Source organism: Echeneis naucrates, chromosome 1 (genome assembly GCF_900963305.1).
Source record: "Echeneis naucrates chromosome 1, fEcheNa1.1, whole genome shotgun sequence".
NCBI lineage: Eukaryota > Metazoa > Chordata > Actinopteri > Carangiformes > Echeneidae > Echeneis > Echeneis naucrates.
The window spans coordinates 12,720,412-12,739,258 of record NC_042511.1 but is presented as its reverse complement, the minus strand read 5'-3'; the positions used below and the strand labels follow the sequence as shown (position 1 = coordinate 12,739,258).

Genomic DNA, 18,847 nt, shown 5'->3' with positions numbered 1-18,847 from the left:
CACCCCATAAACATCTTGAAGATTGTAATTGGTGGATACAAAATTTTCTTTTTATTTGGTGATCAGTTATTTTAATGACGTGAATGTCTACCCCTGAAATACAACTACCATAAAAACGTGATGTAGCAAAAGATGACACGAGTGTCAATCGGTTGTTTTATTGTTTGCCTTTTTAATCAGCAATCCCCGTCAGTTATTAATGTATCTTTAACCGCTTGCTGTGCTGCTCGGCATCGATTACAATGCAGCGAAATCATTTAACCGACATATACAATACATTCAGAAGACCAATCAACTCTAAGTGAAATAATGTGTGAATTGCACTTAGATGCATATTATTGCTCCTGTGGTTCTCAGAGTTAGCTGCACTGGTTTTTGCCTCAGAGTAAGTTGACTTTCAAATTTTGTGATTGTGGTAGTTGTAGTTTAAAATGCTATTGTACTACTGAGACAGTTGACAGTTGAGGTGCTTGCCTCTTGTCACTTGAGCTCTTTGAGACAATTCTAGTTAATAATTAAACACCATGTCTATATAGTGAAGGCTGAGCTCTAGTGTTCAAGTTTGCAGAGAGAAAACAGGAGACTTGGCTAGTGCTCATCAGAAGTCACATGTCAAAATTAAATTTTTTAGTTTTCGCACTAAAACCATTTTATGTCAACTTAATCGTGGACATTGGCACGAAACACTACTCCTATTATGACAGCATGGAAGCGTGGGGAGCTGTGCCACAGCCTACACTAAAACAGTTGGGAGGATACCTTATGCTCTTAACTTAATTAAGTATATGATGACTTAGTCAGATATATATTAATATGGAACTAGAACAAGGATGTGATGATTATGTCGTTGAAAGTGCAGCAGCTGAATCTCGCCTCGTCGCTCACTGCGGACTTTTCCTCCAATTGTGACAGCACGTAGCGGGTCATGGGACCCGTATGCAGGCGGAGTCAAGCACTTGATTGGTCCACTTTTGAAGCAGCCGCTTTGTGATTGGCCTTCTTTGCTATCAGTCACCCATTCTGGCTTGTGATTGGCTCTTCGTCTGCTTCCGCTTCACCAACGTCTGCATTTTTTTTCCTCGTTGTCCTTCTTCCAGTCGAGCTAATCGGTTTCGGCCAGCCGCTACACCTGCTCCCTCTTTCATATTTATCCTCCTTCAAACTCGCTCAACATGGATGATTTTGACATGCTGAACGCTCCGGCCGCTGGGAACGGTGTGGGCTCGGAGGAGGACCCGGCGGCCGCCTTCTTGGCCCAGCAGGAGAGCGAAATCGCCGGGATTGAAAACGACGAGGGCTTCAGCATCTTGGACAGCGGAGAGGTCCCCTCGTCTCTGGGAGAGTCTAACGGTGGGTGTCTGCTTCAGTATATGTCCAGCTAAACTGCATTACCCCGAAATGGCTAGCTGTTACTTCAGGCTGAAGCTTTCGGTAGTAGGTGATTTGGTCGCGAGTGGTCTTTGAGGTTTTACGGTCTTTCTGTTAGCTCGCTAACGGATTAGCAAAGTGGACATAGCTACCGTTGACGCAATCCAACGTTATCCTAAATAAATAAATTAATTAATGAATTAATAAAGACAAATAGCCACCAACACCGAAACTAATCTTCTTTCGGCTATAGAGCTTCCGCTCGCGTGTTTTTAATGAATGAAGACGTGTGATAACTTCGGTGCTCGGCCGTGCCATTCATTGCTGACAGCGACGTTTAGCTCCAGTTGTGTTTGCCAGCAAACCTTAAGGCCTGCGGAGGAAGCTGACGGAGCTTTATGACCTTTGTCCACTACTCGTTTCCTTGAAGCTGTAGCCGAGCTATGATTTAGCAATTGTAGCTGGCCCGAAATGCTGACATATGACATTACGAGGTTTGTGTGTCTGGAGATCTTGATGACTTAGTAAGAGTAAGGCACCCCCATTCAGTCAAAGCCTAGTCTATGCAATGATGTTGTGCTTTTTTTTTTTTTTTCCTAAATGCATTTAATTATTTACTTTGTGGTTTTACTTGTCTGCTTAATTTCTAACAGTTATATTCCTTGTCTCTCTCCCTTTAGATGGAGCTGTCAATGGAGACTTTCATGGGGTAATGTTTTACATTAGTTTTTTTACTATACGTTTTATTCATACATTGGCAAACCTTCACCGCACCTCTGTCTCCTCCTCATGTGACATTTTATACATTTGAATTACTTTGACAATAACCTACATGAGAGTAAAGTTATAATAAACTAGAACTTTCCTGTAAGTGACTTGACAAGTTCAGTGTACAGTAGACTTGCCAATGGGATCTTGACATGTGCTCCAGTATTTTCCACACACTTTGTGGGTCAATCCTTAAGATTTCTCATTGAACAAATTTATGAAAATTGTGTGTAGTATTTAAACAAAAGTTCTTGAACCCAAGCATTTTGATATTTGTGCTAACCTCAGATGTTTGAATATCTGGCTGCTAACTTGCACCAACTTCCTTTTCCTGTGCTGTCATTGCAAAATTGTTGCCTTTTGCACTGTCAGGAATCCTTTTGTAGCTGTGAGAGAAACTAAGATGATATAACTTAGTGTACTAGATTTGGTTTTCAAAAAGCCACTCAAACATCATAGCTAAACTTTATGGGCATATACTGCATGTGCATGAGGCTGACTAAAATAGCGCATTCCTAATGCCCTTGCAGTAGTTGGAAAGATGAATTATTGTACAATTTAGGATTAGGGACTCTCTCTACACCACAATTGTAAATGTCATTGAGAAATTGGTTTCCTCCATCTGATTATCATCATTGTCCTTGTTTCTCAGGAGAGCAACGGTCCATCAGATGCTTATGCAGCAATTTCTAATGCAGACCGACTGCAAGCCGAACCTGAAAGCCTGCGTAAGTGGAGGGAGGAGCAAAGAGAGAGGCTGGAGTTGCTAGGTAAGTGGATTATTATAGAGGACAAGATGAACTCTTCTCACTGAAAATCTGAAGAAGTAAAGGTTATATTGTGCCATGTGTTGGAGATTCAAATCTAGCATTGTGTCCATATAAAACACAATCAGCAAACAGACATGCTGCCAAGCCAAACAATAAATGGCAAATTTTTCCTCCCATAACTCACACACCTGCCCCCTTGCTTTCCCATCATTCCTCTCCTTGTTCATATCCTTCTCCAGACGCCAACTCTCGCCAGCAGGAGTCAGAGTGGAAGGAGAAGGCCAAAGTCGAGCTGGAGGAGTGGCATGCCAGGCAGAATGAGCAGCTGGAGAAAACCAAAACCAATAACAGGTACAGTCATCTTATAGTTCATGATGATCCTTTTCTGTGTAAAAAAAAAAAAAAAAAAATTGTAAAATTGAAAGGATGTTCTTGTCCCTGCGCACATACTTCTGTCAATTACATCCTCATTAATGTTACGCAACACATGCTTTCGACAAGGAAGCAGGCTGGAGTCAAAAGTTTTGCCAACAAACATGGTGGTTGCTTTAATGTATCTCCTTAAAAAGGCAAAGTAGAGGCAAAATAGTAGAAAACAATATCTTACAAGTTCATTAAAAACATTCCATTAGTCACAATGAAAAACATCTGCCAGTTTGAAAATGCCTTTTGTCACCTCTTAGGATTGGAAAAGCCCTTATCCAATTACTTGAGATTAATCTCTCTGTAATTTATTCATCGAAGCACTGACTTCTGACTGACTTCATAATCCATCCTAAAAATCCAGATAGTTTCAGAAAGAGGAATTAAATTGTTACATTTGCTTGATGTGTCCTCAGTTATTTTTGTTTCCAATAAAACATAAACATCTTCTAACCTGTTGGAATGGAATTGATTGAAGCTATACTGACTCTCCACCAATCCCAACCATGTCAATGAACTTTTTTTAAAAAGCCAATGTAGGTCAAAAAATGGCAGCTAGTTAATTTACAAATATGGTGGGAGAGATCTGTTGTCATCTTTGTCATGTGAAAAGAAACAATATATCTAATAATAGCCTAAAAGTGATGCTAATGTGTATAGAATTAAAATTGGGAAGTAACAAGTCATTTTGGAAAGAAAAAAGAATGCACATACCTCATATTGTGCTGTTTGAGCCACCCTCAATCCTTACACGGGAAATTCCTTCATCATATATTCATATTGTTGCAGACAATCAACAGGCTTTTTCGGTAGGCTGTGGGTTAATTTTGTTGTTCCATGCTGGCTTGGGAAATGTTATTTTGTTAAAAATTGGACTAAATAAAGTATAATTTCAGTTTTTAAAACTATTTTGCACAACTCTCATGGTTAAAATGCCATTAGTCCTTAAATAAGTGTGGTTTGTTACTTTGCTGAAGTGTAAATGCAGCACATTAGTCTTAACAAGTTTAAAATAACAGCACCCCAGTATAGTTATGTATTGTTTTCTCTCATGGTAGTTAACATGTACTAACAACCAGATGGTTGGTACCTGTTTATCCTCCAGCAGCCACCAATATCATGGCCCCAAGTAGTTGAATTAGAAAAGCTCATGCTCTTTTTCACCTGCGCTGTAATATAGCCCTGCTGCCCCATTAATAATAAACTAACAGTAGCCACAAGTCTGTTCATCTGGTGACCTTCTGTGTCTGTTAGCAAGAAGACTGTTCCTGCTCTCTCATTTTATAATATGGATGTTTTTTCTCTTAAACTACTTTTGATCATTCAGTCACTTGATTACTTGAATATTTGTACCTTTCACACTTATGGAAAGTACAGATTCCCTTCTCTCCTATCTCCTGGAAATTAACTGCATTTATAAATATTTAACATATTGGCTTGCCATAAGTCAAACAAAATGATACCCAGCACTATTCAGTTGATATGAATCAAGGATTAGCAGATGTTTTCTCAGGTAAATAAAACTGTAATTATCAATAGCTCCAGCATACTGCGCAGTCACAATTCAGTTGGTTAACTAAGTTCGGAAGCTGGAAAGTTTTAATTTGATAACATTTTAAGTTCATCACTCATAATTTCTCTTAAATCCAAAGCACTAATGGTGTCATGTTACTGTGTAATTAATATCAGGGGCGCTAACAATCGACTGGCACCATCCCCTAACCTCTGAAATGCCTCAGAATATTATGTGGTAACCTATAATGCTTGTGTTTCCATCTTATTCTCCCCTTTACTGCTGTATCTTTTCTCTCCTTCCTACTTGCTGCTCTGTCGTTTGGACGGATGTTTGTCCAGGGTGCTGGATGAAGACTTCTACAAGCAGCCCTTCTCTGAGCTCATTGGTTATGTGTATGTTGCTCCAACTAACATCCTCCTCTTCCATTTTATCTTTTATTTTAGTTTCCTTTATTCATCATCATTATCATCATCCCCCAGCATCTGATCATTCATTACATCTTCCTGCCATTAGTTAGTTAGGAATTAGTAACCTACTCTTGTGTTTTAATCCCATCTTTAATATTCACATTTAACAGCTTGGGTTGATAATCATTCTCTTCTCATCTATCTTGTAATTGTTTAAATTTTTATATTAATTATTAACCCCCCCCCCCCCCCCAAAAAAAAAAAAAACAAAAAAAAACAAATGTTAGTCATTTTCACCCCAGATGTTTGCATGTTGTGAGCAGAAGCCCCATCAGAATATTTCAGTAAAAAGATTGACTGCATGCTGTAACACACTCACTGCCAAGCTCTTCAGTCAAGTTTATTCCCTCACCACTGTGCCTGTGTTGATTTCTTATACTTTTTCACTTGCATATCATTTCCCTTCATCTCATAAGCAACACATTCTGCAAGAACATTTCAGAAGTTTCCAACTTTTATCACTTGCTTACATTAATTGTATAAAATCTCACAAAGTGTTTTTGTTTCCTTTTAATGCTATTTATATTTATAACTTTTACAAAATTAATCTATCAATTAGTAGTAGGAGATTTTAATGCTTATAGAATTTATTTGAAGCAATTGTGTGTTTATAAGCCGATGTGGTGTTTGCATCAGCATCTCCTAAACTTTTTTTGTAGCTGCTTGCAAATTAAGGTCTGATTTCCCTGCTCAGTCATCTTGCTGATGGTTTCTTTTCTCTACAAGTCAAGCTTCCTAAATACTCACCTAAATAATTTTCCACATTCCCAGTCACAGCTAGTTTGTGCAACTTCTGCACTGAAGCCAGAAACTTAAATTAACCTCCTCAAAACCATAGCTTTCAAACTTTGATAATAATTTAGGTTTTTAAATTCAGTGCATTTACAGTTAGTACTAAATCATTTTGCTGCAAGTGTCTTAAGTTTTAGCACTTAATGTCCTGACAGTCTCAGTCCTCTCCTTGTGATAACATTAACATGGTCAGCAAAGTTTACTGCTCGCACCACTGGTCATGGCATAAATACACAGTTGCTTCAAGGTGAACTTTGTTCACGCTTTGGTAGGATGTTAGCTGCCCTGTAGCTTCTGCTGTCATACAGGATGACTTGTTAATTTGCCTTAAGCTATTTATCCAATAACCTGAAGTGTGCTGCCTTTGGTTTTGTTAACAAATTACGTGGTCTGTGCATTAGGCTGCATTGTGGTGTACAAAATGGTATCATGTTTGGTGCCTGTATCACTACACAGGTGCCCATGGTAAAAGGCTTTTGTCTGGGAAAAGAGACATTTTATTATGTTCTTTCATTAATCTGCTTTTTTTAACATATGCACCTCAATGCAACCCATTAGCAACTTTTTATTCGTTCCTATTGGGGATTTCCCTAAGTTAAACAATTTACCTTTCATTCTCCGTCATGCCATCATGGAAATTACATAGAATCCTACCACTTACTTATCCTGTTTGTTTTGAGGCTCTGATGGCAGACTGCCTGGCCTCAGTTTTAACCATTTATTAAGAACTAATGTGCCCAAAAGGCATAAATACCACTTCCCACACAAAAGTTGTTTAAAAAAAAAAAACAAACAAACAAAACAAGTGCGAGAGAGACAGAAAAGAGTGCAGCTCTGCACAAACTGTTGACTCTTTATATTGAGTGGGAGCTGGACATGATATTTACCATAATAGACACGGTAAAGGAGTGAAAAAACTGCATACAGATAGGCATCTTTGCCCTTTACTGATTACAATATTTGTGAAATTAGACTGTTTCTATTTCACCCAACCTATTTGAAAATAATTTTCAAGTATTATAAATGATGCACATGGTTGCAACATCCTTTTGTATTGAACTGACAGAAATATGGCAGTGGACTGTGTATATCATTCTCACCAAACCAAAGGCAGTGCACATATTTTTTTCTGTAAAAACAGTGATGAAAAAAAGTGTGAAGAAAATGTTGCTTTTGCATGCTTGCTTTCAACATCTGCGTTTAGCCCATTTTTGTTGTCTTTCATTTCATCCCCTCCCCTCTCTCTCTCTCTCTTCTGAATTCTGACTTGTGAAACTGTTTCTCCCTGTTTTCTTTTCCTATGCACCTTAAAGCACACACATTAACCATCCTTGCTACCGCCTAGACCAGTTAAGTAAAAATATGAAACACCAGAACCTCCAAATACTCTTATTTTTGACAGGCGATAGATAGTTATTTGTGTGTGTGTGTTTGTGTATATATATTTACTTGTATGTGTGTTCCAGACAGTTATGCTTTAACTATCTACTAAAGGCACCCAGTTTACTAGTCCAACGCCTAAATCCACTGCCAAGATAGTGCTTTGGTAGAATGTGTCTTCTGTGATGTTGTGGTCCTTTTTAGTCCCTTGTGTGTTTGTAGTTGGTTGTGACAGTGAATGTTCACACGCTTCTCATCCCCCATTTTGCTTTGTGTACTGTGTCGTAGTTAGCAGCTGAGTTTGTGCCTCCAGGTGGGGTGGGCACTAGAAAACCTTCAGGTAGAAATAATTGATGGCAGTGGAGTTATTACAATGTTTTTCAAGCTGGGTGGGATGAGGTCTTAACATTTGTTCAGCCATAAATCTGTAGCTTGCATTTCAAAAGTCTTGTGGTAGTTGCACTGATGCATTTTTATTTATTTATTTTTAAAGTTCTGTCTTATCTTCATTTTTATGTTTTGATTGAGGTATGTGGTGAGTCATGTAGTATAAATGGCTTCTGTGTTCATTTTGAAATTTAAAAAAACCACACCTGACTATTGAAGGATTATATTTAATCTGTTCCACACACAAAATAAAACTAAATCCATTCTTTGGCACACCGTCAGGTAGTCTGCTTTTCCAGCTGCAGCGGAATGCATGACTAAGGTCATGTAGTGCTTACTGTTCTTTTGGGCTTGGTTGAAAAAACAAAACAATCATAACAAAAAAAAATGTCACTAGTCATTTTTGTTCTTTTCTTAAATCAAGGACAAGCTTTTCATCCCTAAACTTGGGTCTTGTTGAGGAAAGAGAACATTACATTGTACAAACTGCCCTCCGTCAGTTCTCTACAGAACTGTCTTTTTAACCAACCAAAAGAAATTATCAGACTTTAGTTATTTTTTGAGCTACATTTTTTCCTCTTGGGATTTTTACAGTGGGGTCCAAAAATCTGACACCACTTGCCAAAGTGGTGTCAGACTAGGGGATCCCATTGTATGTTCTGTCCTTTCCTGTTGCAGAGAGGATCCAGGTGACTGTATAGTAATGTGTAAGCACAGTTAGGGTCAGGTTTAGCTTGTTTCTTTGAGCATAAAGATGGATGGATGTCTGTTTGTGTCAATATTGAACTATCCTGTCCTGAGGTAGACTCTGCTGAACCAACAAATATCCACCAAGAAAAGATAATACACAGCTTGTATCTGTCTCGAGTTGCAATGTGGAGAATTATTTGCATATCTTCGTGATTTTTTTTTTTTTTTTTTTGGGCAAATGAGCCAAGTCAATTCTCTCAGGAGGTGCTACGAGAATTTGGTGTTGTTGGGGATTAGCAGAAGACTTCCTTATGGCTGTACATTTCTTAATGTTTACCTGAACTCTCCCCCCACTGACTATTCTGTTTTGTGTCTTTCCTTCTCCTTTTCCCTGGTAAATGTAGGGCAGCTGAAGAGGCCATGATCTCAGATCTGGATGAGAACAACCCCGGTACGGAGTGGGAGCGGGTGGCTCGGCTCTGCGACTTCAATCCCAAGTCCAGCAAGCAGGCCAAAGATGTGTCCCGCATGCGCTCCGTCCTCATCTCCCTGAAGCAGTCCCCACTTGTCCGCTAGGCCACCCAAGGCTTGGTCTCATTCCGAATCTTCCATCACCAACCAACCAACCCAACCAACCACCGATGTCCCACCAATGTATTTTAAAGACAAGGACACTTGTACCTTGTCTGTCTAAATCTGTTTGCCATAAACAGCCCTGTGTATTTTCTCCCCCCAATGGAAAGTTATAGCCAGTGGTCCTGTCCCCATAAAGCTCCCCCTGACAGGGCTGTAGAGATTAACCTTGAAGCACCAGCTCACCATTTTCTGCCTCCTAGAAGGTTTTTACCTGATTTCAAGGCCAATTAAATCTTCTCCAGGTCTCATGGTCTGTGGTCGTGTGTAACACTTGTGTAAGGGTGGTGAGTTGGGACACTCAAAGGGAAGGGTTGATGTTTGTTTGGGCCGATGGCTACACTACAACCTGCTTCTCATGGCCGGCAGACAATGTCATTACCACCATGCTGTACTCTTAACTTTTAACCTGTCAATCTAATTAATCTTTCATTGAACTTCAGGGGTTGATTGGTGTTAAATGGATTTCTTCACGTTTTGCCCTCTAACATACAACCTCATGTTTTCCCATCCTTATAAAGAAAAGTGTTGTTTTTTTTTTACTTTTCTCCGGATAATTTTTTTTTTTAAAGGACCAAATTCTAAGACAACTCCAAAATCAGTGTACGTCCTTTGAACTGTGTAGAGCCTGCTTGTGGCATTTTGTGTTAAATTTTCCAATCTATGCATTTCCTTTTGAAAAGCCTCTCTCCCTCCACAGTCAGGAAGTGAACAAAGTCCAGTCATTACATAAATTGTGACCCGTTTGAATATGTTTCAACCTCAGCTGTGTGTGTGTGTGTGTGTGTGTGTGTGTGTGTGTGTGTGTGTGTGTGTACGTGTATGTATGTGTGTGTGTGAGAATGACTGTAATTGATGTGTGTACCTTTGTACATATACAGAAGGCAATATATATACAGTATATAAAACATTTATGTCACTGAAATTAGACAGTTGTGGTTTTAAAGACAAGTAAAAAAAATCAGCCAGCTGTTGCTTGACCATGCGTGTTCATTGTCCATTTGATTTCAATATCAGTAAAAAGTGTGAAATGAAATTCGTTGCCCTGTCGTTCTTCAGACTGATGTCCAGTGAATGACAAATATGTGATAGTTTATTTATTGTTGGGCAGCATACAGTGTGCTTTTTGTGTGTTTGTCTGATGCTGCGAAGTTCAGGCTCAGTAAAGGTATTCATTGGCAGCTCATTGGAGTTATCAAAATGATGGAACTTGAACAGGCAATAACATGTACATGTTGGGACATTTTTTTATTTTTTTTTTTAAATGTAATTTGAATACAGAACTGAGTCACATTCTCCAGATGGCTGCCAGTGAATGCTAAATGTTTTGTTATATCGATACACAATTGTAAAATGCCATAAAACAATATGTCTACATGAGCTGTGTCTTTTCCTGTGCTGAGATAATCAGAGAGATGGTGTGACGGTTACTGGTGCTTTAAGCTATCATGGGTGTCATTTGTAAAAGATAGATGCGATGATAGTGTAATGGGTTTTCAACTTCCAACGAAGCTAAAGTCAAAATCGTACTGTATATCTTGTACTATGATATTGCATATTGTGTTTCTTTTCTGCGTGTGGTGTTATATAAAACAAAAATATGCATGATATCTGTGCTTTTGTTTGTCCACATTCCCTACAACTTCTCATGTTTAGTGTCTGGGGAAATGTTTTGATATGCAATAGAATATAAAATTAAATTCTTTGGTTTTTAAGCTTGTGGTTGGCCAAAGATAAAAATTTCGCACATGACCAAAATTTCTGAAGGGAAATATGTTGAAAAGTGATGGATTGTTCTCTTAACATCTTATTGAAGTATCATATTATACTTTTGTGGTCACTCTTTTTCATCTATTTTCGTGTCATTAGTCAACTGTCACCTGGTGAGGTTGGTTAGCTCTTCACTCATCTCTTCACCTGTATCACCAGCACGTCTCTGCAATTTGAGCTGTGTCCCGGCAGGATGAAGGTTGCCTCCTGTGATGCCAACAACTTCCACTATCTGGGTGAAACTGCCAAAAAAGGTAAGAAATTCACCTCAAGAAACTCTGTCATGAAGCAACTTGGCAGTTTGTGGAAAAAAATAGAAATGTAAATACTCATGTCAGGTTTGAAAGTTCTCCTCCCATCATGTCTGAGCCACAGACACAAACACGTGAAGATGTTCGTTCAGTGAGACATATCATGTCCCACTCTGACACTGTCATTGCACCGATCTGCGTTTGTCAGGACGTCCCATGGTGGTGTCCACCGGGATGCAGTCCATGGAGACAATACGTCAGGTCTACAGGACAGTGAAGGAGCACAACCAGACCTTTACTTTATTGCAGTGCACCAGCGCCTACCCCCTGGACCCCAAAGATGTCAACCTCAGAGTGATCACTGTAAGAGTCTCCTCCCATGTCCACAAACCTTCCCTGTTTGGAGAGGACTAAAATAACTAATGTATGCATAGAAATGATGATTTTTCCGTTTTTCTGTAGATCAGTATTGTAGATCAGCCTTTCCAGTTGGAAATAGTCATTTTTGTTCATTTGACTTTGTACAGCCCGTCTGATTTCTGATCTCTGAACAATTAGCCTAAAAGCTCAACACATAACAATGACCCATTACAACCAGTCAGACTATTCATCTTGTAGTAAAGACTTCTAAATCCAGACATCTTAAACATGCGCTAAATAAGCCCATCAATAACTTAAATGATCATAGATTATTAGTTATATCTTGATGAGTCTTGTGTCTCGATCACTTTTCGACTCTCCATCGCAGTCTCTCATCAGCTGTGAGGAGCTGTAGTAGGTGTGGGAATGGTTTTATTGTATCTTCTGCATTTAATTTCAGACAACTTCCTCATACTCAACTGACAAAAATGAAAAGTCATCTTCTCAATTCAATACAGCACCACTGTTGGTATTTATATTTAGAGAGATATAGACATGTGACAACACGCACTACAAGCATTGTGGGCTCGTAGACTTTCACTCTTTCTCTCTTTTGTAAAGGAATACCAGAGGGAGTTCCCAGACATTCCCATCGGATATTCTGGACATGAGCAGGGGGTCCATATCACTGTGGCCGCGGTGGCGATGGGGGCAAAGGTGGTGGAACGCCACGTGACGCTGGACAAGACTTGGAAGGGAAATGACCATGAGGCGTCCCTGGAGCCCTCAGAGCTGGCAGAGCTGGTCCGAGCCATCCGACTGGTGGAAACGGCGATGGGATCCCCTGTCAAGCAGATGTTACCCTGCGAGAAGAACTGCCATGATAAGGTAAGTTTTTTTCCCTTCAGTTCATGTCCAGTTTTTTTCTGAGCCGACCTGCTTTGCATTGATAGAAAAATCTATTTTAAAAAATTACAATCACCTGACTGTATAATAACTGGGCTCGCTGCCAGATTTTGCACACAATGGGTCAGTTAAACTTTATATTTTGGTGTTTCTTTGTGAAGTTTATTCACTACTGTCATTCTAAATTCTTCTTTTTGTTTTTTTTTTTTTTTTTTACACTGGCTTTTGGAAGTCCCTCAACTTTAGTGTAACCAAATTTTAGTTATAACCATGATTAAAAATGATCAAGAAATTGCCTTTGCAAACTATTCAAGGTTATCTCCCACCAAAAGACCAACACAGGAGTTTTTATGATTTTACTCATAGTAAAATAATACACACTGCTTTCAATATTTGGTGATTGTTCTGTCGCATCAGATTAAAATCAAACATGCCCAATCTGTACAGCCCACATTGTTCAACCTGTTTGTTCACTAACGTAACAATGCTTTCATTCATTTCCTCCCTCTTCTGGTTCCAGTTAGGGAAGTCGGTGGTGGCCAAGGTGGCCATCAGAAGTGGAGTGGTATTGAGTCTGGACATGTTTGCAGTGAAGGTTGGCGAACCAAAGGGAATCCCTCCAGAGAATATACAGCAACTGGTGGGAAAGAAACTCAAAGTGGACGTGGACGCGGACGACAGCATCTTGGCCAACATGATAGATTAAGGATCCCCTACAAAAGTTGAGGGAGAAAGGCAAAGAAGAACGAGAAACCAAAAAAGGGCTAGATAGACAAATCAAGATAAAACTGGTGAAAGGGAACTGGGAACTGGGAAATGCACAACATATTTTCAGAGTGAGAAAATAAGGGAGGGGCATGTGTGTGAAGGTGAAACAAAGGGAAACACATCTGAAGGCCTACTTGAACAGAGCAGTGCACCTGAATGGGAGCTGTTCATGAGCTGCTCAGCTCTATTTTCTTGCCTGCACTGTTTGCTTTCTGTTCACCATGTTCAAACAATGTACCACAGCCCACGTATGGAACCTGCTATTATCATCAGTCCATGTTTAATTTCCCAAACAGTAAACCCTAATAAAATTTTACTATGTTGTAACAGTTACACAGTACAATCATGAGGTAGTAGGCTGATGAAACATCTCCTAAAACAGACTGTCAGACAGCCTGAAAAAACCTGCACCAGCTCCAAAGTTTCATCATAGCAGATGTGCTACCTCCAGTGATAACTGCATTGCACTAAATACACTTCAGCTGTTTTCTGTCTTCCATTTAGCTCATTGTCTCTGTTCCACCTGACGGACACTCATGATCTGAGAGCAGTGGGAAGATCCACCCCCCACACCAAAATAAAAAACCTGAACTTTATTTAATATTAGTAGGACACCCATGAAGTTGTGATCACATTGTATGGTTTAATTGTTTCAGTTTTGATGTGTTTATCGTGACAGCAGACACTTTTTTCATTTAATCTTAAGGTAATGGATATTTGGAGGACATTCCTAGTTTTCACCACAAGGTGGCATCACCTCTGTAGTGAGTCGGTTTGATGAGGATGGTATTCAACTCTCGCAGTTGAACGGAAGCGAGCAAAGGAAGCACATTACCTGTTGCCTGTCATCATTTTTCTGTTCTTTGCAGGTTACTATCTCGTAAAACCACATATATAAATCATAGAGGCTATGTATATGTACAGCTCTGCATGTGTTTTATTTGTCAAGAGGTTTAAGTAGTTTCTTTTGAGCGTCGTTTAGTCAGAATCTCACTTCTTCTATAGGAGAGTTAGCTTAGCAGGATTTATGTAATGTTTCTTCTAAATGGATAGTGCTAGCTGTTATTTTCTTCTTTGAAAAGTAATCAAATGTTATATAGCTTTATGTTAGATGTGGAATCGTATCCATCAGTCAGCTACCTGAAAACTAAATAGTGCAGTCAATCTGTAAGTAACAAACCGAATTGCAGCACGTTTTGTCCTTTTTTTTTTTTTTTTAGGTTAAACAATACTTAGATCACTCTAGGTCCGATAGGAGTTAAACCATGTAATTACTCACAAAAAGGAGTGGATGGTGTTTTCGTTGAACAGGCGACACTTTAATGCCGGTACATAAACAATGACATTGACAGCTTAGCTGCCCTTTTTATTTAACAAAATGAAGCGCCAAAGAAATAATAAATAAAATAAAATAATGAGGAAATAACTGAATGAGCTCTGCACTCGATGCCTTGGTTCAGTTCAGAAAGAAAGGAGGAATCCAACTGTATGTGTTCAGTGTTCGTGTCACTCAATCATTCAATGATCTGCGCCGACTGACTGGGTAGGTGAAGAGTGTGTTTATCTTATCTGCTCAGAATGTGTACAAGCACCCTGTCTCCAACTCTCTCACTCTCTCTCAGAACCGCAGGGCTGGCTCGCCATCTATGTTGTGTCTTTCGTGGAATCAATGGGCTGGATTCGCCAAATAAGTAATTCCTCTATTTCTCTGTTGGAACGTCAGAGTAACAAAAAACTAAAAAACTGCCTACACAGAAAGTGCAGAGTAAGGTTCTTCATCTAATCATATGTTTCTCATGAGATCCCAACATCTTTCTCAGTTTTGTGCATGAAATATACTACCAAGAATCAAGGAAATACATTCAAATACATCAAACTGAATAACAATAAGTTTTAGCCATAAATGTAATCAATTACTCATGAATTTCCATTTTTAACAGTGCTATTTTGAAAACAATACATCATTTATGAATCCTTTTAAAACTCTAAACTAAATAACCAGTTTTTATCTAATTTTACCCATATTTCTAATATTTCTTTTAATAATATTTTTATATTTATACAATTTATCAAACTAATCACAATTTTTACACTCAATAGTGCAATTCCAACCAAAAAATAAAATATACCACACCTTAATGGCAAATGAAGACTTCAAGTGACATAAAAGATAAAAGAAATGCATCTTTAAACATTACATGAGCATATTAGCATGAGCTAAATATAACAGCAATGCACAATGAACAAACCGCCTTAGCATTAGCATAAGAGCTAGCGACCTTTCTAAAGCATTAAACTGAAACTTAACGTGCACAAAAGTAACAGAAATACATCGGAATACAGCCAGATAGGCCAAGTTATATCACGTTAATAACCAAATATAGAAATGCTCGTTCAACAGCTTCACATGAAGGGGGATGGGGGTTGTCTTCGCCGCCTTCACGGCTTTTCAGGACAAAACTCGGGACTCGTTTGTGACAGCTGCAGTCTGTTTGTGTTCATGTGTGTCTGCTGAACGTGTTAACCGGAAGTGAAGCTATACCGGAGTCGGCTCTCGGGGGAACACTCATAAAGGGACACTGCCCCCTACAGGAGGAGCTTGGCAGCGTCGAGGATCTGATGTGTTATGCGGGTTCCAAAAGATTTTGCATTTTTATTTCATTTGTATATGAAGAGTAACAGAACACATACAGTGTCGAGATCATTATTATTTGATAAGAAATTGTATTATGCTTATGTGAACTGGCAGAGTTTATGAGGAGAAATCTGGAAGATGTATTTAAAATATAAATGTATAATTAAAGTGTAACAGAAGCGAGCGAAGGAAACATTACCTGTTGCCTGTCTCGTAATTTTTCTGTTTTTTGCAGAACAAATTTAATCTGTCCACAGACCTCAAACTAGGGTCTGTTGTATTAGCATAGATTGCAAGTTTGCATATCTTGGACATAAAAGTGTCACACTATGCAAAGATATTAAAATTGCAGATCTTCAACATAAAACAGAGAAGCACAATAAGACATAATTTGCCTGGGGGAATAAGAGTCTTACAGGAAAATGCCAAAATGTTTACAGATATCCATGGTTTTGATTGCCTTTTGATTAAGGGAAGGTTGTATGGATTCAATGTACTGCTTGAATATCGATTGTATATCGATCCAATAGCTTTGGACAATGGGGCAGTGCCAAAATAAATGACTAACTGTTTCAACATTCACAGAACATAAAGTGCATTTCACATCAGTGTCTCATTTGAATTTCTTTACAATATGATCATTGGAGTAAAGCCTATGAATTATTTTAAAGGAAATTTATCTGACTTTGTTAGTCAACAGGTATCGTTTGGGTGAGAGCCAGACCTTCTTTAAGTCAGTGTGCTCCACGAATTTATTCCAATATGAGACCACATATGGAACTGTAATGACATCCCTTTTAAACAAGGGCCTAATCAGTTCATTATTCTTACTGTGATTGCAGGACAAGCAAATCTTACCAATTGTCATGTCAGTCAAGGATAACAGGTGTAATTTTCGGGTTTCCACTCTTGGTTGAGATCTGAATAACATGCAAACACCAGGAGAGATTGCTCCAAATACTTTTGCATAGTCTCCAGGTGACACAGGGATATTGTACTCTTCTAGAAACTCATTATAGGAGTAGAGACGACGCACACTATTAAATAATTGAGCAACATATATGATGTTATTAAGCCAGTATTCAATTAAAAGGGATTTGTGCTTAAACGGTATGTCCCTGTTATTCCGTATTTGATATTCATGAGGTTAAAAGTTATGTTTGAAAATAAGAGACCATGAAAGGAAGGCCTGGCGGTGAAACTATGACATTTTTATCGGGATATTGTCAATATTGTAGTTACAGGCCAAGAAAAAATTTAACCCAGTGGGTGGATCCACTCGACTGACTTGTGTGACGTCACCACAGTCACTTGAGTGCACGGGCACACCCAAATGAAAGAAGAATTTCACAGTTGGCAAAAATCTAATTTGGTTCATGCCAACTGCCAACCCAAAGGTGATGGAACCGGTTCAAAGAAAAAGAAAAAAAAAAAAAATTGATTCAGGTTCCCCACCCTGGTCATGTGATAAATACACAAACGCTTCAAGGTGAACTTTGTTCACATTAGTTAATTTGTGTTCCAGACAGTTATGCTTTAACTATCTACTAAAGGCACCCAGTGTACTAGTCCAACGCCTAAATCCACTGCCAAGATAGTGCTTTGGTAGAATGTGTCTTCTGTGATGTTGTGGTCCTTTTTAGTCCCTTGTGTGTTTGTAGTTGGTTGTGACAGTGAATGTTCACACGCTTCTCATCCCCCATTTTGCTTTGTGTACTGTGTCGTAGTTAGCAGCTGAGTTTGTGCCTCCAGGTGGGGTGGGCACTAGAAAACCTTCAGGTAGAAATAATTGATGGCAGTGGAGTTATTACAATGTTTTTCAAGCTGGGTGGGATGAGGTCTTAACATTTGTTCAGCCATAAATCTGTAGCTTGCATTTCAAAAGTCTTGTGGTAGTTGCACTGATGCATTTTTATTTATTTATTTTTAAAGTTCTGTCTTATCTTCATTTTTATGTTTTGATTAGAAGTATGTGGTGAGTCATGTAGTATAAATGGCTTCTGTGTTCATTTTGAAATTTAAAAAAAACCACACCTGACTATTGAAGGATTATATTTAATCTGTTCCACGCACAAAATAAAACTAAATCCATTCTTTGGCACACCGTCAGGTAGTCTGCTTTTCCAGCTGCAGCGGAATGCATGACTAAGGTCATGTAGTGCTGCAAGTCCAAGTGAATGGTTTTTTGAGCTACATTTTTTCCTCTTGGGATTTTTACAGTGGGGTCCAAAAATCTGACACCACTTGCCAAAGTGGTGTCAGACTAGAGGATCCCATTGTATGTTCTGTCCTTTCCTGTTGCAGAGAGGATCCAGGTGACTGTATAGTAATATGTAAGCACAGTTAGGGTCAGGTTTAGCTTGTTTCTTTGAGCATAAAGATGGATGGATGTCTGTTTGTGTCAATATTGAACTATCCTGTCCTGAGGTAGACTCTGCTGAACCAACAAATATCCACCAAGAAAAGATAATACACAGCATGTATCTGTCTCGAGTTGTAATTTGGAGAATTATTTACATATCTTTATGATTTATTGGGCAAATGAGTCACAACCAGCCATAACCAAGTCAATTCTCTCAGGAGGTGTTACGAGAATTTGGCGTTGTTGGGGATTAGCAGAAGACTTCCTTATGGCTGTACATTTCTCAATGTTTACCTGAACTCTCCCCCCACTGACTATTCTGTTTTGTGTCTTTCCTTCTCCTTTTCCCTGGTAAATGTAGGGCAGCTGAAGAGGCCATGATCTCAGATCTGGATGAGAACAACCCCGGTACGGAGTGGGAGCGGGTGGCTCGGCTCTGCAACTGCAACTTTCAAACTTTGACAACATGATTTAGGTTCTTAAATTCAGTTCATTCACACTTGGTACTCAATAATTTAAGTTTGGTTCTACAAAAGCTGCAGATGTCTTAAGTTTTAGCCCTTAATGTCCTGACAGTATCAGTCCTCTCCTTGTGATAACA

At 39.0% G+C, this 18,847-nt stretch overlaps 2 protein-coding genes across 6 annotated transcripts; both read left to right on the top strand.

Annotated features, from left to right (window-relative positions):
* The first annotated feature begins 1,067 nt into the window (after nucleotides 1-1,067).
* Nucleotides 1,068-10,164, top strand: clta (clathrin, light chain A). Of its 5 annotated transcripts, XM_029499920.1 has the most exons (6): nucleotides 1,068-1,377; nucleotides 2,055-2,077; nucleotides 2,789-2,906; nucleotides 3,146-3,257; nucleotides 5,184-5,237; nucleotides 8,966-10,164. In XM_029499920.1, exons 1-6 carry the CDS (start codon nucleotides 1,173-1,175, stop codon nucleotides 9,135-9,137), a joined length of 684 nt encoding a protein of 227 aa, XP_029355780.1. In that variant the 5' UTR covers nucleotides 1,068-1,172; the 3' UTR covers nucleotides 9,138-10,164. The 5 variants fall into 5 exon arrangements, with proteins under 5 accessions (XP_029355780.1, XP_029355817.1, XP_029355789.1 ...); XM_029499929.1 differs by lacking the exon at nucleotides 5,184-5,237 and having other exon boundaries at nucleotides 1,072-1,350; nucleotides 2,022-2,077; XM_029499938.1 differs by lacking the exon at nucleotides 5,184-5,237 and having other exon boundaries at nucleotides 1,072-1,377.
* Nucleotides 10,165-11,157: 993 nt separating this feature from the next.
* Nucleotides 11,158-13,510, top strand: LOC115039212 (sialic acid synthase-like). The gene is made up of 4 exons (XM_029497288.1): nucleotides 11,158-11,218; nucleotides 11,424-11,578; nucleotides 12,197-12,463; nucleotides 13,002-13,510. Exons 1-4 carry the CDS (start codon nucleotides 11,158-11,160, stop codon nucleotides 13,185-13,187), a joined length of 669 nt encoding a protein of 222 aa, XP_029353148.1. The 3' UTR covers nucleotides 13,188-13,510.
* The last annotated feature ends 5,337 nt before the right edge of the window (nucleotides 13,511-18,847 follow it).